Source organism: Falco punctatus (genome assembly GCF_963210335.1).
Source record: "Falco punctatus genome assembly, chromosome: 6".
Classification (NCBI taxonomy): domain Eukaryota; kingdom Metazoa; phylum Chordata; class Aves; order Falconiformes; family Falconidae; genus Falco; species Falco punctatus.
In genome coordinates, this window is record NC_137585.1 from 233,933 (window position 1) to 256,132 (window position 22,200).

General features: G+C 42.2%; 1 protein-coding gene across 11 annotated transcripts in view; it reads right to left on the reverse strand.

The window, feature by feature from the left end:
* Positions 1-2,030: 2,030 nt before the first annotated feature.
* KEL (Kell metallo-endopeptidase (Kell blood group)) overlaps positions 2,031-22,200 on the reverse strand; it is a 40,094-nt gene continuing 19,924 nt past the window's right edge. For 6 of the 11 annotated variants that reach the window (XM_080391388.1, XM_080391389.1, XM_080391382.1 and 3 more), the window contains 14 exons: positions 21,410-21,556; positions 20,204-20,299; positions 19,078-19,266; positions 18,561-18,706; positions 17,205-17,328; positions 16,422-16,532; positions 15,253-15,351; positions 14,688-14,765; positions 14,152-14,255; positions 13,422-13,532; positions 11,228-11,295; positions 10,828-10,985; positions 9,889-9,984; positions 2,031-8,589 (listed from right to left, as the gene is read on the reverse strand). In XM_080391388.1, the coding sequence (XP_080247514.1) occupies positions 8,413-8,589; positions 9,889-9,984; positions 10,828-10,985; positions 11,228-11,295; positions 13,422-13,532; positions 14,152-14,255; positions 14,688-14,765; positions 15,253-15,351; positions 16,422-16,532; positions 17,205-17,328; positions 18,561-18,706; positions 19,078-19,266; positions 20,204-20,299; positions 21,410-21,556 (1,704 nt within the window). In that variant the 3' untranslated portion in view covers positions 2,031-8,412. Of the gene's footprint in view, positions 8,590-9,840; positions 11,006-11,151; positions 11,296-13,344; positions 13,533-14,151; positions 14,256-14,687; positions 14,766-15,252; positions 15,352-16,421; positions 16,533-17,204; positions 17,329-18,560; positions 18,707-19,077; positions 19,267-20,203; positions 20,300-21,409; positions 21,557-22,200 lie in introns of those variants that run through there. The other 5 variants (XM_080391384.1, XR_013928762.1, XM_080391390.1 and 2 more) reach the window with 5 other exon arrangements.

Consider the following 22,200-nt stretch of genomic DNA (forward strand, 5'->3'; position numbering starts at 1 on the left):
CTGATGTCCAGCACAGTCAGTGTGACAATAAGCAGAAATGACTGTGAGGATTCCAGGAAAGGACAAGGCCATGTGGAATGGGATTTCTGAACAGAAGTCAGCCCTCTTCAGAAGTAAAGTGATGCTAACCTACTAGTGTGCAGGCCAGGGGAGCCCAAGCACCAAAAGGCTCAGTTCAAAATATGTCCAACTTAGACACAATATCCAACAACTTTTTAAACAAATCAGTTTAATTAATGTGTTGAAGATAGATTTGTATAATGTAGAACAATCTTTACCTCCACATGGGGTGGCAATGCTGACAAAGTATGATTTAATTATGGGAACAGAAATTAAATAGGGAAAAAAGGCCATATTAATTCTTTCAGCCTTTCTTTGCTCTATCTTTCTTATGCTGAATGCAGGGAAACTGAAATTTTCACACATACTTGCACCCACACATGGAAAACACTGTAACAAGGAACATCCAGAGAAATATACATACAAGGTCTGTCTGAGATGGGCAGCTGAATATCTTACTACTGTCAGCCAGACTGAGCAAAAATCCATTTGCTAGACTGTCTGGTTCTGTTCTCCAACTTTTCAATTTTTTAAAAAAATAATTTTGCATTTTGATTTTTATCAATTCTTCAGCGATGGAGCTGTGTTTCAGAAGTGCTGCTATTAGCTTGAATCTTTCTCATTCTGCATTTCATCTTAGTACATCCCTTTCCTATCTTTATCACAACATGTTCTTTGCTGGTGAACATATAGAACAACAAATGAAGAGAAAGAAGAGCCAGAATTTTCTGAACTCAAGCAAGGATTTGGTAGTCACTCTGTCTCTTCTGAAGACCATGGCTTCTATTGAATGTGTAGTGTCCGGCACTCAGTAAAGCGCAGCCTAGCCTTCCTCCATCCCACCCTAATCATTTGTGTCTTCTGCCTTGCTGCAGACTAGTCTTTGTGTCACTGCAGCTATCTGGATCCAAAACTCACCCATTAGAAAACTGACCTAATAAAGCCTGTATTTAAAATGGTTTTGTCACCTAATATACCTCATTAACTGAGTCACACCAACACAGGAAATGATGTAGGAGCAAGAGTCTGGTGGCAGGATCCCTTCCTCAGGCAGGAGCTTGGTCTGATGTCAGAGTAAGTACGTCACCATGACCTCAGTAGAAGTATGATTTCCCACATCTGGCATCTATTTACTTACCTACTTTGCTTAAATAAAGAGTTTTAGAGGTGTGGGTGAGGACTTGTAAGTATTCCACACTCCCTGTGAGGAATGCTGAACACTTTTGATATATAATCTTACGCTGAACTGGGTACAGATTCCTTTAGATCCAGAGATCTCTGTAGGGAACATGCCCCTTGAAGTTGCTTTACTAGTCATGCTGCAGGACTGAAAATCTCAAGTTCCAGTCCCACTCCCTCTTACTCTATCCAATGCACTCTGTCTTCAGATCTGTTGAAGCTTCTGCCCTTCTCCTATGTTGAGAGTACTCAACTACTCATACCTGGTGTATTCATCTCACTCCTTATTATACACTGTTCAGTAGGAGATCGTATATAAGAATTTTATACAGCCATGTAATATTCAGGAATTCAATTTAATGAATATTTCTGACAAATTAATCTTTGAAGTTCTTGAAGTCTGGTTCTAATTAGCAGTTTCTGGGCTGAGTGTAAAATCTTTTGAAGACTAGCTGGAAAAAAATCCTTTAGTATTTTGGACAGCAAGATGACCCAGAACCACCGCCTGGTGTAGAAATCTCAGTGTTTATAAATCAGAGTCTATATATCCTTGCATGTGCTTCCTTCTGTAGTGACTTTCAAAGGCTTGGGATAATTATTATCTTGATTTGACAAGCTAAATTCCCAACCTGCCTAAATTCCAGACAGGTTTTTTGGGCATCTCAGAAAAAAATGCGAAGGTCTTGAATAAAAATGCCATTATTAATAGTAGAAAAGGACAACCCACCCCCCACCCACCCCCCACCCCCAAACAAACAAACACCAACCCAAAAAGGAAAAGGGAAAGCCAATGGTAACATACAACTGTATTTAAATTCAAGAAGTGTGGAAGATATTTAGTACAGCAAATGATAGTTGGCGTTAAACGTGAGTTTGAAAATAAATAGAAAATTGTCTCCCAGGCTACATGGTGGAAAGTCATGATTAGACTCCTAAAATGTGGTCTGGACAGACTCAACTAGAGTGGGTAATTTGGTCTGGCAAAGTGAATGGCAAGGGTTAATAAGACTTGAGATCCACACCCCCCACCCGCGGGTGCTTTGTAAGGTGAGCTGTTTCTGCACGACGTTGTTAGATCACCATCTAGGGGACACTTGAAAACACATGCTTGTCATTCTACTGTTGGTTTAGTAAAATGGATTTCTATTCACAGAGGCTGTGTGAGCGAAACAGCACAAACTACTAATAATTAGTTAAGCAATGAACTGAGAAGGTCATAACATTTTCCTTCCCCCTCCACTCGCATCAGTTTTATAAAGCATTTTTTGTCCAGTTTCAGTCAGTTATTTGTGAGCACTGCTTCTGAGGGGGAGCTACAGAAACTCTCAGGATGGTATCCTATCGTTATGATCTCATATTCCATTTTCTTTTAACTTCGAGCAGAGACATACTTTTACTGATTCCCAAAAGCTTCCACACTTTTCATGCTATAGGGTGTCCTTAGCTACACATGATGCTGCGGAACAGTGTACGAGACACCTTTGTACATCATACACGCCCAGGGATGTCACAATGTGCCGGAGCAGGACCGTGGCACTGGGAAACCCTGACTCTGTCAGCTGGAAAGGCTTGAGGGGCTAAAGTGTCTTGTGCTTGATGGGAGAGTCGGATGGAGGGTAATGCAGCCCTGAGAGCTCCCCTGGGATTTACCATCTGTCTGGTGGTTGTGTTCCCAGCCACTTACTGTTCAGCCTTCGCTAAAGCCGTCACGCTGCTGGAAAGCCAGACCATGATTCGCACAGCCAGCAATGGTCAGTGGGAGGAAAGGAGTCCATCAGGAGGTGGGAGGGTGGGCTGAGGTGGGACAATGAGAAAGAGGAGGCTTGGAGAGCGAGTAAAGGCAGAAAATGAGATGCAGTGTATTCACAGAAGCTTGGCTTTGCAAAGACAAAAGTGGAAGAGGAATGCAAAGGTATGTGCCAGGGGACAGAGGGGTCCAATGGTCCCTAAGGAGAAGGGAGCCAGCAAGTGAGCAGTGGCAAGGCCAGCAGGCAGACAGGGCCCCCTCCCTGCAGGACAGGCCTGGGGATCGTCATCAGGATCATACAAGAGATCACCAGGGAAGTCTGCGATGGTGAGATAGGTCCAAGTTCAAGGAGGAAAGCTGGTCAGTGTCAGAACCAGATGCAGTGGCAGTGACCAGAGACGCAGTCCCGCAGCTGCCCAGCCCTGCAGCCAGGCAGGGCAGGGGCTGAGGGATGAGGCACATGGGTTCAGGCTGGCCAAGGACATCAAGGCCCCTTGGCTCACTCATGTTCCTGACTGCAGCCTCCCATCTCGGCAGTCCCCCCTCATGACCTACAGAGACCTGGGTTCAGAATGGACATGCTGTAGAGTGGCTTAATTGCTATGGGATGCCACAGGGCGATTTCTAAAGGTAAAGAGCCAGGAAAGAGATGGAAGACTGGGAAATGGGCCTGGCATATGGGGGGCTTAAAGCCTGGGGAAAAGGGGTGAGGTGTGGGCCAGGCTGCCCAAGAGGAGCTTTGGGGGTTCAGTGGGCTTGAGAAGAAAAGTCCAGGCCCCGCCAGGGAGCCCCAGAGGCTGGGCAGCCAGAAGGGCAGGGGGCTTCACTCAGAGCCCTGGGGGCAGTACGCAGGGCCAGGCTGCTCCTGTAAGAGGGTTCTCTGCCCCGCTTGGCAGCAGGCCTGTCTCTGTGGCAGCCACCTCAGTGCTCAAGAAAGCCCGAGTTAACTTCCAGGGAGCAGCGAGTTCCAGCTGCTTTCTAGGGGACAGGGAGATGGCTGGGCAGGTGCCCCACACACAAGGGCCCAGCCCCCACAGCCCCCACACGAGGCAGGCCTGGGGATGACGTTAGGTACCCATTGGCAGGGATAGGTAGGTATTCTGCCAGGAATACAGACCATCAAGCAAGTCCATAATCATAAGGCAGGCTCAAAGTCAAACCAGGAATAAAAGTCAGTGAGCCAGGGACAGGATCAGATCCAATGAAAGAAACCAGGGTCAGGCACAGTCCCATGACTACTGGGCAAGCTCATAGTGATAAGCCATATTCAAGGTCAAACCGTGAAGTCAGTTTGTAGGCCAAGATTCAGAATAACAGGATCCATGGTCAGGCACAGTTGTGGTGGCACTGGAGCGGGGGCTAGGTATGCTTGCAGCAGACCACAAATAGATTGGAGACTCAGGTCTGAGCTTACATGTTGCCCCTGGAACCATGGTCAGGGGATGGGGGTGGAGATGCCATCTGAGGCTGGTAGGGGCCATTAAGGCCTATTCAGTTATGGCTCTGAAAAGATAAAAGAATTAATCTAGCGTGACTCTTACAAGGGAAGAGCACAGGAAATGAGAGCAAAGTCGGATAGTCATTCTAGGAGACAGTCAGATTTGCCACTGTGGTTGCAGTCTTTCTCGTGCCACATCTCCTACTATTACTCAAGGGGATATAGTTTAATATTAAAGTTCTTTGCCCCAAAACCAGTGGTTTCTCAGAATAGAGCCTTAAGGAAGCAGTTGGTTTGTTCCAAGCCAAGTTTCCTCTGAGTGTGGTGGAACCAGGAAGCCAGAAGTCCTGTCGGAATCTTAGAGGCAAGAGTTAAGACTTTCTAAGAAGAAGATAAATTCTGAGAAGATCCTACCTGCAATAAGCAGCAACTTTTCCTAACACATAAGTCCTTCTAAAAATCAGTTTGCTGCTTGAGAGAACAATATCTAAAACAACTTAAATTGGCCTGTGACAAGTTGGTAATCAATGCCCCTAAAAATACCTAACTGGCTGTGCAGTGGAAAAGGCAACGGCTTCTGACCCTGATCTGCTATCTTTGGAGTTGTGGCTCAGTTTAAGATCTGGCACCTTTTCTGAAGTGATCAGTTCCTCTCCACCTGACAATAGATTCCTCTTTAAAAAAACCAAATTAGAGCTTGTGACATGCTGGCCATTCAAGTACTGTTTCCTGGGAAGGGCCTGAGTGATGCTCCTCTTTCCTCTTCCGTCCTCCTACCTCTTTGCTCTACTGAACACTTTTCTACTGTCTGTCATGCAGCAATGAAATTGAGGAAGAAAAATGAGACATTGTCACAGCACACAGCATACCCAGGAAACAACCAAAGTGCTGCAATTCAGGGAGAATAAGTCTGAGAAGTAGAGCCAGTGTGGGGAGAGAAAAAGCAAGACAGGCAACAGTCAGGGAGGAAGTGTGTGGAGAAATAAGTGAGAAATTGATCAAATGTATGAGTGAGAAAATGAGAGAAGAGAAATCAATGGAAGACAGACGCACTTGTGACAAGAAGATGGGAAAGATTGTGTTGAGAAAAGATGCGAAACAAAAAAAAATCCTGCAAGTGTCAAATCACAGGAGTCCAGATTCCAGTCCCTAGTCCTTCCAGCACTTTGCTTCTCTGTACCTCAGTTCCCCTTGTAAAATAGCAGTAATGATGGTCTCACCTTCCTGAATGACCACTTACCACCCTGCTACAATTGCATGCCCTTAGCAGGGCAAAGGGAGAGAAGTTTAGGTCAGGCTTGCGCACTCACATCTATACACATGAAGCAACCACACTTGGGAATTATGAGGATGCTATGGGGAGGGTGGGCATAGAGGAATATATACTTAATGAGGAAGAATAGAAACAAGGACAAGGGAAGTGGAGAGTGGGAAGGGGTATGGATGAAAACCTGTGTAGTATGAAGGAGAAAATGGACACATGGTAAGGTTGAAATGGAATTGAAAGTATAGAAAACAGGGGGAGAAAAGAGGGAGGGAAACAGAAGCGAAAATTATCCAAGTATGAAAGAAGAGAATAAGAAAGCTTATGTTGTTCTTACCCACCCCTAGTTACAGGGTACGAGCAAATGGAGGAAACATTTGTGGCCTCGTCAATGGGAGAAGGAATGGAGGTGATCGACATGGTGCAGCATGAGGACTCACAGAGACTGAGGAATTCAGTGGTGAAAGATCCACTGTTGGATCTGGCTCTTTTCCTGAACACTATCAGCATTGTTCTATTTTTCATATGTGTGACATAAAACATGAAATAATTTCTATGGTCATGGATGATAACAATTTGAACATCTACCTGTGTTTCATGATTACCTACTAGGGAGCATAGCTTCTCTTCACCAACCACATCCCAGGGAACTTGCAATACTGAGAACAAGGGCAGGGGCCTTGTGCACGTATCTCTTTGAGAAACACAATAAATTCTCAGTCCAAGACTCATGCAATTTTTTCTAAGCCAGACTTCCCTTCTTGCACTTCCCATATGTGCTTTGTGTAAAAACATCATAGTTAGTAATAAACAAGAATTGATTCAACTCACCAATTTCAAGGGTGACCCTGCCTTTTGAACAGAGTATTCGTAAATCCGTCATACATTATAAGAACAAGAAAAAACTGCGTATTCCAGGGAACTTTCCCCCCATACACTTAACAAGATAGATACAAGAAAAGTTAAAGATGCTTAATATGGAGACTGTTAATAGCTTTTGCTTTTTTCTATACATTATAAACAAAGAAGCCAAGTAGTCTCATTACACTAAAATAACTTCTGTATTACACACAAGGTCTGGTACAATGCTAATTGCTATTAGCATCTAAAAGAAAGACCGTCTGGACACTCTGCTAGGACAAAATTAATTAAATGAGTAGAGTAAATGCATACAGTGTTTAAATGGTAAAGATAAGCACAAGCCCATTTTTTTAATATTTCATGATGGGTAAATAAGTCAAATTGTTTTGAGGTATTATTATTTATTACTTGTGCAGTCATGCTGGGAACAGTACAAATACAGAACAAAGAAGTGGGCCTGGTCATAAAGAGTTTGCAATGAATTTTTTCCTCTGAAGCAAACACTTTATTAATATTTTAGTTAATTAATGAAAAAATATCTCTGAACAGTCTGTTCTTGGAAAATGTTTTGCTGTATTGGTCAGTATTTGGAAAAGATTAACACAATTTTAGGATTGTCACAATTTTTACAAAGCTTACATCGATAAGGGATGTTCCCACTTGCCATCACCTGTTCCCCAAACAATCCCCAGGCAGCTAACATAACAAGTAAAATAAAAATGCTCCCATAATCAAGAACAGTTTGAAGAGTCTGCAAAGAGTAAGAGTATTTTGTATACTTATTAACTTTGGTAAATTTTAGAACATTGGTATAAATTTTTAATTAACAGAACCTGAAAATGATACGATTATTGTGTTAATCTTGAGAATGTGCTTTAAGCACTTCTCCTGCTACCTTAAAATACGTTACTTCCTACTCTCTTTTTCCTCTAAAGTAAATAAATACCTAAAATTCAATTTCAAATAGAAAGTAAAATCCTACAGCAGCTCTACTTCTCTGTTTGGATGGTAAATATTTACAAATGTAGTGATGAAAGAACTTTTAGCATGAGAGAACCAGGTTCAGATCCAGAGAAGTTCTTGGAATTCTAATTGTTCAGTCTTCAGAGACTTCTAGAAACCCTTGTGACTGTCCCATACTCCACCTTCAGCCATAGCCTCAACCATAAATAAAGACTAAAAAAAGACAATCTTTTTGGAAAAGGAAGAAGAACGAGAATCTATGCTCAGCCTCCAGTCCCCTCCCACCAATAAGGATGTTCTAGGAGATTTCCTGATGAAACAAAAACAGAACTGGGAAGGCCTTCAGTAACCTTCATTATTAAGTGATGTCTCCTTCAGCCTAGAAGCTGCAGCCACTGAGTCTTTCCTAGTACCCATCTCCATTTATTGGCAGGAGAAAAGAAGAAGATTCTTCCCTCTCTGCTAACTTACATGTGTGGTTTGCATAGTAATGCACAGGATTTCCCTAAGAGCCAATCTTACACGAACAGGTCTTAGACCTCCACTTTATTGACCTGTCCATTCAACATGACTGTGAGGCTGCTGGAGTAGACAAGGAAATACACTGAACAGAGGGACTAATAATGTAACAGTCCTTCTGTTTACAGCTTCTCAGATGTTGTTGCCTCCTAGAGACTGGCTAGTCATCTTACTAATGTGGGACTTGCTGAACTCCAGAGTTGTCTAATCTGGGACAGTGTGCTGAGAGCAGTAGGAGGAGAGCCTCTTTCCTTATGAGCTCAGTGGAAAAAATTTGCTACCATCAGCTGCTGAGGAAAGGATAACAAGAAAAGAAAGGTAGAGGAGGTCAGGTCTTTCTCTCACTGAGGACATACTTCTCTTCCTCCTTTTCCAGGCAGATTACCAGATGTGGCACTTCTTGTGTGGGTTCATTGGGGATCCACTGGGACAGTAGAAGTGCTTGGCAAAGTCCTGGCTGTTGCTGACAGACCCACAAACACGAAGTGGCAAAGGACTGTGAGGATCTGTGTTCAGGGAAGACTGTAGTTTCTCAGGATCCTGGTGTCCACACATTGCCTGAAAGGAGGCAAAACAGGAAAGTCAGTTTGACTGAAAGTCCTTGTGTGAACAAGACTTAAGGCTCCTCGTGCCTCCACCCATGTGACTGAAACTGCTGGAGTAAACAATGAAACACACTTATGTGGGTGCCGACAATGTTCAGATTTTTCCCTTCACCACCACAATTTCTGACTGTTTTCCCTTTCCCTAAACTTCCTTGTTCCAATTTCCTATCTGAAAAGCCATCTGCTCTCTTTCTATACTGTGTAGTCCAGAACACAGGGAATTTAGACCACCTTGGAGTTTAGGCTCGTGCAACCTTGGACTCCATCTAAAATAAAGGTATAGATGTAGTCTCAGTGTCCAGATTCAGCATCTTAAGCAAAAGCAATGAGAGCTCATCAAGAACACAACATCTCATTACTACCTGAGAGATTGAGGGGAAGGTTATGTGACTTTACTGGTGTTAAACTAGCACTCCAAGTCTTCACTCTTGTGATTTCAGTCTTTTTTCATTGGTAAATTATGCAGTAGCTGCCAGATAGCCTCTGAAATGCAAATCTTGCCACCAAGACCCAATAATATGCAATTTCAGAACTGCTTTTCTACGTACTGCTCTGACCTAATGTCAATACATGCACAAAACTTTTCCCTTTGTACAATTACAGTGACTTACAAGGGTGTGACTTTTATGAACATAGAAATCCAACGATCTATGATGAAGAACTCAACTGTACAGTTATGCACAACTACACAACTTGGCACAAATCCTTAAACCAGGTTCCCACAGAAATCCTGAACTAGGTGTACATGTACTTCTAGTTCTTTATCTCTAAATAACATTCGAAACTCTCTTTTTTCACTATCAGTCACTCAATGATACAACATCTAGTTATTCACCACAACAGAGAGGCAGATGAAGGAAGGGATGGAAAGAGACATGCCTTTTCCAGTAAAATTCCACTTTCCCTGTGTAACATTGCTCACAACAGCAAAAAATATACTCAGAAGCTGGCAATGAAGCATGCTTTCCCTGACACAGCTTATCTGCTACAGCTTAATTTTGGTAGATTTCAAAGCTTTGTAAAAGATATATTTGCAGACAAGCCCTTTGCTAGCTTTGAGATCCGTAACAGGTTAGGGGCCCTACATGTGAAATTTAGTTTTCTAAATAAGATTCTGCATCTCTCGGGAACATCGGACATTCCCAGTTCTGTGAATAAGGGGAAAAGTGATTAAATATTGAGAAAGACAAACTCCAATGATGTGGAAGACAATGGAGAGTGAGAGACATATGGCTAGCCTAGAATTCATTACGTGAGCAAAACTGAGGTAGAAAAGCTGGTCATGTGAAAGTCCAATCTTAGGTAAATCCTTCTCTTCTTTGTGCTTTTTCAGCCAATTCTTATAGGCCTGTGGAGAAAGAAAACTATTAATAAATCCCCCCTCAGACAGTGTCCCAAAACCATGTCTTCTGTCAAAGAATTATATCAATCTAATATATAACAAATACGCAAATTTTTATATCTCTCTCCTCATTGGGATGCTCCCTGCTGCTGGCCGTGCCCTGAATAACTCTAAGATGGGAGAATAACAATATAACCCCTTTCCTTCCCATTTCAGACGCTACCACACACACACATTGTCATAACAGAAGATGTGGTGACTGCACCATGAAAGAATGAAAATTACTTTCAAAGCAAGTCACAAGTATTTGAAGAAAAATTAAAAGACTTTCTCCCTCCCAACATTCTTTGTGCAAGAACGTAACAAGTAACAATCTGTGACCTAGAGATCCCAGAGCACCCTGCATTCATGAGCTGCTTGAGCAAATAAAAAATTCTCTCTAGACTAAAGCATTGCTGAAAACATCGTTATGGAGTCATTTTACCACCACACAGAATTCTGGTTCATGTCTCATCTTAGATCCTCAGGTATAACATAAACATATAAATAATGACATGGTTTTGTGTGCATGACATAAATAGGGAAGTAAAGAAAGGCCCATCCCAGGACTGGTGAAGGGGAGAAGCGGTCTTACATGGAACTAGTGAGGTTATGAGCAAAGCTTTGTGAGGAACCTGTGTCTGGACTAGCAGAGGACATGCAGGACACACGCTGCACTGGCACAGGCGTGCAAGCAATCTCGAACTGGAGCAGCATGCAGGAGAGGGATGCGGCAGAGCAGTCTTGCGATATGGCCATTGAGTTATGTGGTAAGGCTGTGAGATTAGAGAAGTAAGTAGACTACAATACCTGGTAAGCGATGGCAAGCCCTCCAGTGTCAGCTGTATTCTCCAACAGTGTAAAAGTACCATTGACCTTAAAGCCATAGCTTTCATACTGTTCAACTAAGCAGTCTATAGATTTCTGTAGTGCACTACTGTTGCATGTAGGACAGCCCCCAGGCAGCACTGTAGGGGGAAAAAAAATCCTGGAAAGTAAAGGTATCCCTGGCATTCACCTGTATTCGTCACATTAACCACCGAGTCTTCTTATTAGTCAGCATGGCCTGGAATGGGTTTTCCTTACCTTCATCTACCTTAATAATATATACATTATACATTTATATAAGGACCATGATTTCACATCCCCTGAGGGAAAGCACCAGTGGGGACCCAGAAGAGCAAAGAAAGACACCACAGCTGGTACCCACCATAGCCATAGAATGTGTGAAGAAGTTCATGTGCCATGAAGACCCCAATGGCTCCGAAGTTCACAGCACTGAAAAATGAACATGAAAAGAGTGCTTTTGAAAAGAAAAAGAGGGCAGATGAACATTCTTTATAGCCACTGAGCACAACTGTGGGCTACACAGGAACATTCTATTCTGACAGCCCACAGAAGCATTTTCTATTTATTGTCTCTCAGATGCAGTGCACTGTAAAAATGCAGATACAAGTGTAAATTACTCTATTAATCTTTAAAATTGTACTATGGGCTTGCTTTAAAGTATTCATAGCTAATAAGCCATCATAATAATGACGAGTCTGTGAACAAGATTCTGCCTTTATTAACTCATATTTGTTATTGTTGGGGTATGGCCTTATTTACCCACTACTGGCTGAACTGCACAAACTAACTGCAATGGTAATCATACAAAAGCAGGATAGTTGGAGAAGCAATCTTGCAAAAGTTGTCTAATGAAAGACGATGCATAAAACTGGCAAGGCAAATTAAAATCATGAAAGTTTGATTACAGTTATTCTGGTCTAGCACTGGTGATCTCACTGCAAGCAAGAGATTGCACAAGAGACCTCCAGCAGTTCTTTCTAATCAGAATATATATGATTTATTCAATGAATTTACAGTCACACAAGAGTACACTCAAAATGCATTTCTGTAATATGAAATTATGAGCTCTTTCTTTCTTTACATGTACTGATTAACATTGCTTAAGCATGAAATTATTGTAGTAGATCATCACTGGGAACTCACTAGGAAGTGACAAAAAACAACTAATGCTTATCTTCTTTTAGAACTGCTCTTTCAGAAGCTCTGTAGCTGATAACTTGTAATTGCTGCCAGAGAAGCTGTGGATGCCTCACCATTGGATGTGGTCAAGGTCACATTGGACAGGGCTTTGAGCAACCTGATCTAGTGAAAGGTGTCCCTGCCCATGGCAGGGCGATTGGACTGGTTAACTTTAAAGGTCCCTTCCAGCCCAAACCATTCTATGATTCTAGGATTCCATAACAATTTTATTGCTTTGCTGACTTCTTATTTTAAAAATTTCCCTTACAGTCATCTGATTTGGCTTTTGTCAGTAAGATTTAGGCTTTGGAGCATCATCTGAGAAAATGTTATTGTGCCAACTCACCAAAAGCTGTTCAAGTCTGACTTATTTCATTCGATGGGGATGACAGTGAGAAAAATATATTTTACTAACACTCAACAGAAAAGGATTAAGAAGTTGTAGACACTTTTTCAGAGAGGAAGGATATGGCAGGTGACAGCCCGTACCACTGGAAAATTTATTTTTTCCTGTTATTCTTTTGAGGTGTCTGGTTTTTCATGCTATAATGAATTCATTAAATACTGCAAGCGCTAGAAGATGTCATACAACTAGTGGTAGAAGATCATCATGGAGAAAATAATTGCTTTTAACTGAGACATGTTTCTTTCAAAATGCAGCCTCTTGCCACAATGTGAGATTAGCTTTCAGTACAATGGGATTAGGATGTTTCTATCCATTATTGTGTAAAAAAGGACATCAAATAATATTTTTACAGTCAACTGTTTTAAGTGCTTTTAATATCAGAAAAAAATCACTTAATAGATCTATTCCATATGATGAAAGAACCCAACTCTAAGAGTGTAGCCCACAGAAGTGTCATTGTTGCAGGGGAAGACTCAGAATGAAAAATGTATTTCCTTTTTAGAAAAAGTTTCTTTAAAAAAAAGGAAGAGAAGAACTATGTTTGATCCATTTGAAAAAGACTTCTGATAAGAAGTTGCTCTGTGAGGCTCCTATTTTCTCTGCATTAGATTTCTATGGGTTAGATGCTGGAACTCTTGGAGTCTAGAAATTAGAGGCAAATGTGAAACATATTTTTTGCAGTTAAGCTACATGGGACTTCTGTCTTTTCGCTCTGGAGTAATATACTTGGCTTAGCTTAGCTTCGCCTAGATTCTGATTTTGTTCCAGCAGAGTCAATTATCACACTCTTTCAGAATTCATAAGGCAGTATCCATGTGGCTTTAGAAAAAGCTAGTTTTCCCCCCTTTACAGTGTCATTCTGGGATGCAGTAAGAAAGAGGTTAAAGACAGACCCATTAAGGTTCTTCCTTGGAAACATGGTGCAGCCAAGGGCCTACATCCATCTTCCACCTTTGCAGACCCTCCATACCTGGGAAACTCCATGTGGAAAAAAGGGCTGCGGAACATTCCAGCAGGAAAGACCACCATGTGGTGCCTTATTGAGTAGTAAGAACGCACAGTCCAGGGGGACACATACCAGCTAGAAGCAGAAAAAGAGAAATGAGAGAATGTGTTAACTCCTTATCTCATACCTTGCTCCTTTCCTCCACTGGGCTTGCAAAAATGGTCTCCTCAATACAATTATTCATACAGCAGCAGCAAATGATGAAATTCACATTGTCTGGAGTTAAAGGAGTTTGAAATAAACCTTCACTTGTTTACAGATGGTCAGACCTATTAGCTTAACTTTCACACACATTAGGGGATTCACTCTCACAACTTCAAGGCTATTTTAAGCAGCATGCAGCAGTGCAGCCTTGCAGCAAAGGACAACAGCATCTTGTCTTGCATTAGAAGTGTTGCTGGCAGGTCAAGAGAGGTGATTATGCCCCTCTAATCCAGGACTAGTGAAACCACAGCTGGAAGTACTGTGTCCAGCTCTCCCCACCTCCCTGCCCGTCCCTCCTGTCCTGTCCCTCCTTCCTCAGAAGAAGAGAGACAGACATTTAACTGAACGCAGCCCTGAGTGATCTGATCTAGCTGACCCTGCTTTGAGCAGGACAGTTGGACTTGAGGATCTCCATAGGTCACTTCCAACCTCAGTTAGTCCACAAGTGCATGATTCTGTTATATTTTTCAGATCAGTATCTGTCACTTACTTATCCTGTGAGTGATTCTGAAGGAGTTTCAAGTAGGAATTTTCCCTCAGTACTTTCAAGCAAGCCACCACATTGAGGAAAAAAGTGTCTTCATTTATCTCCAACTGAGGGGAGAGACAGGTAATGTGACTCATAGGGCATGAGTGAGAAGTGAATTAGTATGAGAAAAAGTCTCATGGGTCAAAAAAGGATTCATCAAAAAACAAACCAATGGAATACTTGTGGGTTTTCTCCCCCAGTTCTAAAGATCTTCAGTTTAAGATATGACAGGAATGTTATCTGCAGGCCGAACAGAACGTACAAGGAGGTAACAAACAATCTGTATCAGGCCAGCCACTCTGAATAGGAGACAGCACAGGCAACAGTACAGAAGCAGCAGATAAAGGTTCTGTGGGCCCATATGTTCCCAGAAAATGAACAGTAGGAAATTATTATTGTTCCAGAGGTCATAGCCTCTTTTAGCAGCAGATAAGATAGCAGTTGGTACAGGTAAACTGCCAATAATGAGGCAGGCATGTTTACATTGTATAGCTCACATTCTGGTATTCCAGGTTCACTTTGGCAGACTGGAGTATGTCAGCTGGATAGCCAATGTCCACTTGTAGTTTGGAAACCTAAAATCATAATAAACAAACAAACAAACAGACAAACAAAAAGAAACATGACCAATAGGAGGCTTTACATTCTAGAAGTCCTATTTAAACTCTATTTCTAAACAACTTAAATATAATCTGTGAATCAACCCTTCAAAATGACAGCTACTCTGTTTCAACAAGACTTCTACTCTTGCTGCTCTGCTTTCTTAACTCAATGACCTGAGGTCTAATGTTATTCTACTCTGCTTTTTTTTTTATAGCATAGTTTTTATCCGTGGACAAATAAACAATGAGCCTTTCTATGCCTACACATCAACGTATGGCCACACGTGTGTGATAGCACTTGCAGACACCACATACAGTTTGCACCGTGTACAAGACATCTATTTAAGGCTGTGTGCCTGTGGAAGCAGGTGGAATATGTGAAGGTGCAGGCCCCTTCCTTTCCTTCTCCAAAGACTTCAGGGAAAGGAACGCCTCAGCAACTCCTGCCTTCTGCACGCACCAAGACTTTAGCCTCTTGGCGGGTCTGTTCATCCATCCATTCCAACTGATCCAGTTGGCCATAGAGAGCATTTTGGATTTCAGAGAACATCTGCTCAGCCTGCCACGGAGAAAAGAAGGCACATTCAGGACTGCAGAAAAACATTGCTCAGGCTTAGGTACCATCACTCCATGTTCCAGCAATTCAGCCACAGAATAACTGGGGGGAAATTCCTTTTCTTGTGATGAAAGAGGAGATTTCAGTTTCTACAATGATTTAGGTTATTTGGCATTCAGTGGTTCCTCACAGGGCTCACCATTCTCTCCCATACACCTTTTCATCTTGCCTCTCATGGTAACTGAGGGAAACATAATTCTTTTTTCATTCAATCCCTGCAGGGATAGGAATGGACCAGATGATTGCCCCACTTCTTAAATGAAATGAAAATTCAGTATCCACAAGTATTTCATGCTGGTGTCTCCCTTTCCACAGTTATGGCAATCTGAGTCTCTTCACAAAATTATGCTTTGTTCATTCAGCTTTGTGCTTCACTACACATAGTCTTAGTTTTCCCATTAACATTTCTTGGGATTACTTACTCTTGTCACTTTTTACACTGCAAACTCTTTACAAGACCTAGCACCTACATTAACTTCCTTCAAAAGAAAAAGGAACGCTAATCATCAAAGGAAAAAAAAGTATCTTTTTCCACACTGCAGGCAGGTGTTCCTTTTACTGTGGATCTACTCAGAATGTTTTGGCATTGATTTGTTTTTGTACAACTGGTCATACAATGGTTTAATGGCTTTGCAATTGAAAATCTTATTTGATACGTCAGATTGGTAATGAATACTGTTAATACTGCCACTCCAGGAAGCACAGGGAGACTGCATGCATTTGTAGGGCTGTCATAGATATTGGTGCTGCACACATGACTTTGCTAACAATTGAGATAAAGATATTTTTTAATAATATTTTAACATAGATTATTCTAGAAATGACAGCAATGTCTTGGTCTGACATCTTTCATACCCAAAATAGGAGGTGAAGTGTGTAAGTACGGGAATATGTAAAAAGGTATAAAACCTACACATGATTTTGCTGCCTTAATGTGGTCTTAAACTGGCATGCCAAAAAAAGAAAGAGGTGAAGCTGAGCTCTGCTTGGGGGTTAGGAGTATGAATACCTACAAGTTTCTTGGTCTGCTGAGGGAAAATTTCTTGCACAATCATCTGCCCTAGAACTGGCTCAAAGAAAGAGCTGGTATCAGTCAAGCACTTCCTCCAGCGCTCAGTTGGGACCTGTAAGAACAGAGAAAGAAATAAAGACATGAGAGTGAGGCCAAAGAGATAGGAAGACAGTAAAAAGATATGTAAACATGCAGTCAGTATCAAATACGCCGCTATCTAAAAATGACAGCAGTGAGTGATAAGTAATGTAGTTCCATTTAGGCTACCTCAGAAAGCTTTAATCAATAGAAGACTGATTTCCTTACGATTTACTTCACTTACTTTCACACAAGATGAAGTTCACATGCTAGCTGACACCCCATGATACAGTGCACTTAGCTCTCTAAAGTTTTGTGCCATGTCTACTCCCACATTTCTTTTGAGAAAAAGGAAGCAGTTAATGCCCTAGGGCAGGGGTCCTCAACCTTTTTAACCAGGGGGCTGGCACGCGGATGACATGGCAGGAATCATCTGTGGCTGCTTGGTTTCCCCCGCCAACCCCCAGCGGGTGTGTTTGTGTGTGGGGGATGGTGGTTCTTTAAATACAGGGAGCCAGATTGAGGACCCTGGGGGGGTGTATCCGTCCCACGGGCCGTAGTTTGAGGACCCCTGCTCCAGTAAGAGTAAGAGTCACAAATCTGAGAAACTCCATCCAGACGAGGCATCAAGAGAACATCCAGAAGGCATGTCCCGGTGTGTTCAGCTGCTGGTGAGTCTGAAGAAGATGGTTAAGGGCTAACTCACCATTCTAGATCCCATTTTTCCATAAAGAATCTTAGATAGCTCCAGGCGTGCATCTTGGAATCTACTGTCAAGGGCTGGCGAGAGATTCCCAACCAGACAAACAATCATATAAATGTGAAGGATCCTGTAGGAAAATGACATTTAAAAAGACTGAAGATTGAAGGTTGGTCACTATAAACACAGAGGCGTGGCAAGTGTCAGAGGAATAATTTCATGCAGAGGAACCCCAGTAACCTGAACAATGGCAATGAAGTACTCTGGATGGGCTACACCTGGGGCTGAGTCAACCAAAGAAATGCTCTCCCCAGAACACTGATGACTCAAGGGGTAATTGCCTGCTGGGGCACAGGATTCTTTGTGGGAAGCAGGAGAAAGAGTGTTTTTAGGACTGGGTGAAACTTATAGAGTATTTTGAGGGGTCTGTGGGATTCGTTAAGACTTATTATGGGATGTTTACGGGAAGGACCAAAGGCAGGGAAAGGGAAGGGATCATGGTGTATTGGGGGAAACACATGTGGGAAAGTGGAGAGGAAAAGTGGTAAGAGGGAATGGTTGAGCATAAACTCGTGGCTTGCCTGACTGAGCCTTGCACATGGTCACCAGAATCTGTCCTATCTTATTAAATGCTGTTCTTAAATAACATTCTGTTCTCAGTGTGTGGGGATGGGACTGGATACTGGAGAGACAAGGAGTCTGAGAGTTGCCTGCTGGAGGGACTTTGGTTCAGGCTAGCTGCTGGAGACAGCACGGGTCTGAGGGTTGGCTGTTGGAGAGACTAGCAGTTTGGACCAGCTGCTGGAGAGATCTGCCTGTATATGTGTGTTTGTAACAGGAAGGTACTAGAGTACCAGCAACCAAAGTGGTGCTGCAGGACTCGGGAGCTCATACATCCAGGTGCCAGCAGCTGTGGACACCAGGGGATCTGGCCCCAGCTTCTGGACAGACTGAATATCTGAGACCAGCTACTGGAGTGATCCTTACTGTGTATGTTCATATATATATTTCACTAGTATAGACCAATACTGATCAGCTGGAGAGGAGGAACAGGATCAGGCTGTCTGGGCTGTTCATGTTTGTATGAATGCTATGCATGGGTGGGTGCCAGTAAAGGCACTGTGTTCCATCTCTGTTCATCTGTGTGACATCACATACATTTGTATGTGTGTACATATATGGTGCGTGAATGTGCAAGTCTATTTGGAATATATGCTAAGCCTTAGTACTGGCTAAACCTGTGGATACAGAGCCACAGCACCCTTGCAATCATTAGGCTACTGGATTCAGCAGGCTTTAACATAGGCCTCTTTAATATTTCTTGAGGCGTGAACAACTAAAACCAGAGATATTGACTCCTACCTTTTCTTGTGCCACTGTTTGATGAGCTGTGACATGCCTCTTAAGTAATCCATGTCATGCACTGCAACTGGCTGAGAGAGGTTCATTGGCATAGGGTGGAAGACAGCCTGGAGACACGACAGCCAGTCAATAGCAGGTGCCTTTTCCTAGAAGTAAAACGGAGCTTACATGCTGAACTATGGATCCAAGAAATAGCTGGGATAGTCTCCCTAATACTGTGTAAAGAGATACTTCCAACAAGTTAAACTGCTTTCATAATGTGGGTATTGATTATAGTAGAAAAGGACAATTGCCTTTTTTTATCAAATTAGCACTGGGGAAGGGGTGGGCCTGAAAAATCCAACTGCTGTCAATAAAAGATCATAAGTTAATAGATTATTTAAAGCTCAACAGACTTCAAGTTGCAAAGGAATAGTATCTAAACAGACTGTCTCATATCTGTTTTAATCTAGATCTTTGGAATGTCTATGTATGAGCCACATGGAATTGTGTTGCTCGAGTTCGAAGGCATAGATACCTGTAGCTCCCTAATGGTAGTGCGAAAGAACAGCATCCCCCTCTGCTGTCTTTCCTGCAGTGGGGTGACAACTCGCTGGAGGTTAGAGATGAAGGACAAAGTAAGGGAAAAGGAATCAGTGGGATCATCCAGTGGCCCTCCAAGTAGACCCCCCAATTTCCTCAAATATGAGAGATACACACGGAGAACCTGCAATACAAAGCATATGATCAGCGGGAGAAACGTGACTGAAAATTAGTCACCCCACCCATCCAACCACCTTGACCACGTAAGCTTCAATTTTTCAAAACCACTACATCCCTGTACCTAAAACTGTCTTCTTCACTGCAACATTCTCATGTAATTCTTCATGTGGAATCAGTTTGCCAAGTACAGCTCCTCTCTCAGTGAAGAACACCGAATTCTCAAGAGGCTATTTTTGTCCCAGCTTACAATTACATTAAATACCAGAGTAATTTTGGGGATGTAGGCCTGCCTTTTCTGAAGGCAAAGGAGAGATGTGTAGTAATACAATGAACCAGTATTTTTGATGGAAACAAAATGCCAGAGTCTTACTTCTATGTTCATGAGGTATCAAAGGAATGCTTGTGATGGGTAGACAGGGGTTTTGGGTTTTTTTGAGGACTTCTCTGAAATTCAGACCGAGAAACTGAAATAAACTCAGGTTTTATAAAGTTCAGAAAAATGACAGAGCTCTGATTAAATTAATTTTGCTGCAATGACTCCCAAAGTCAAAGAGCTTTTTTCCCCTGCTTAGGTGAAAACATTTTAAAATAACTTCTAAAATGCTAGTTACCCCTCCCCCAATACACAGATTTAAAGTTACAAAGCCTTTCTTTGGATGGTATTTTTTATAAATGTTCATTCAAGGTGGAACCTAGAGGGAAGCCCAGGTTCATGTTATTTAGCAAATACAAATTTGAACTATAGCATTCTGTTTCTACAGTAGGAGTTGTAATCCTGGCATATAAAATGATTTGCACTTTACAAACTACCTTTTTGGAAAAGTAGAGACTTTTGTAAAGAATTCCTTCTGGAGACATTTTCAGAGGTCAGTGACTGTAACCCACGGAAACAGACCACTCTGAGCCAGGAGGCATTTCAAGGAAATTCCTACACCAAATACCTTTTTACCTTTCTTCAGCCTCTGATATGTTACCTCAAGATAATTTTGTTCTTTGATTTTACTCTCAGGTGGCATCTCAAACTCAGGATGATCAATCTGCAAAAAGGAGTAAAGGAAAAGCATCTCACTATTTTCAGAAACACTAGAAATGTGAGAATATGCTTAACAGGCTTTGTTAATTTCTGTGTCTTACTTTTGGAAAATGTTTGCTAAGTAATTTTTGTGGCTCTGTCATATTCTGCAGCTCATTTACAAGCTCATTACAATCTGCAGTGACTGATGGTCAAATGCAAACCACATTGAATATTTCTACATGATGTAGTGGATTTGGCTGACAGAGAGTTAAGTTTCTTCATAGCAGCTCGTATAGGGCTGTGTTTTGGATTTGTGATGAAAACAGTGTTGATAATGCAGGAATGTTGTAGTTACTGCTGAGCAGTGCTTACACAGAGCCAAGGGCTTTTCTGCTGCTCACACCATCCCACCAGTGAGTGGGCTGGGGGGCACAAGAAGCTGGGAGGGGACACAGCTGGGACGGCTGACCCCAACTGACCACCGGTGTTTGCCATACCATGACATTGTACTCAATAATAAAAGTGGGTGTGAAGGAGGTTGGCAAGGGCTGCCATTGCTTGGGAACTGGCTGGGCAGTGATCAGTTGATGGTGAGCAATTGGTGGGTTTTGCATCTATTCCTTTTTTACCTTATTGTTCTTTTTTTCCCTCTTTTTTCCACTATTAAACCATCTTTTTCTCAACCTGTGAGTTTTCACACTTCTATACTTCTGATTTGGGGTGGGGGTGTGAACAAGCAGCTGTGTGGTGCTTAGCTGCCTAGCAGGTTTCAGTCACAACAGTGAGCTGCAAAATTCATAGTACACTGTGTATTAGACACTTAGCACTCAGAGTCCGTTATTGTACTAGTCATACCAATCAGCATTAGAAGAACCGGTCCCTTCCACAATGAAGTACAGTCTACACTGTCAGGCAGGAGAAGTGAGAAGTAAGCAATTTATTCTTCCTCATCTGCTTATTTCCAGAAATAAGTGCTTTTTATGTCATAAAATCAAGTTTACTGAAATTTAGGGAAAACTTTCTTCACAGAAGAACATAGGCTTAAATTCAGCAAGTTTGGGTCTCATGGGCCATGTAATTGACTCTTTATTCCCAGTGCTTCCTGAAAAATTTCTTTCTTTAACCTGCTTACCTGAATAATATTGGTCTTGAGGTCAAAAGGACTGGGTCCTACATGGACTCTGAAAAAGGGAAATGTGCTGTATCTGCCCATGAGAGTCCGAAGAGTTTCATTAAAGTCTTCTGCTTTCCCTGCACCTGTCATATTCCATCCACCAACCTAGAGAGGGGGAGACACAGCATGACAGCAGGTGAGAAAAACACTTGTTTGGTCCATATTTACAAAATAATTTTTCACTTGTATGAGCTCAGTCATTATGACAACTGAGAAGCAACAAAGCAAATAGCAACAGGGAAAACTCGTGAAGAAGTCTACATACCCTGTTGGCTTTAAAATGACCTGATACTTTCACCTAAGCAAAGCAATGAACTGCAAAATGACACAGGGAAAAGGAATGGTATTCAACAGAACAAGTTATACAGGAAAAAAGCAGGAGAAGGTGAGACGAAAAAGGTCTCTGTTCTAAAGCCATCCAGAAGGACAGCCAGGGATCAGGGATTACAGGTCCCGCCTCCCTGACATGCAGATTTGCAGATAGACCTGCAGTCACTGTTCCTTCTGCTGGAAGGTTCTGCGTCCTCCTTGGAGATAGGTTGTAATCACATTTAGCATGGCAGCCATGTACAACCATCCCTGGCACTGAGAAGAGTCTCCCAGAATGGAAAGAAAAGCATTTTCCTCTTTAAACAAGCTCCCCTGAAGCCTGGAGTAGTGGATGGCCATCACATCTTAGACACAAAAATTTCACCCATTTTGCAAGATGATCCTTGATCTGGAAGTTGAATCCTATTGAACTGAGCTTC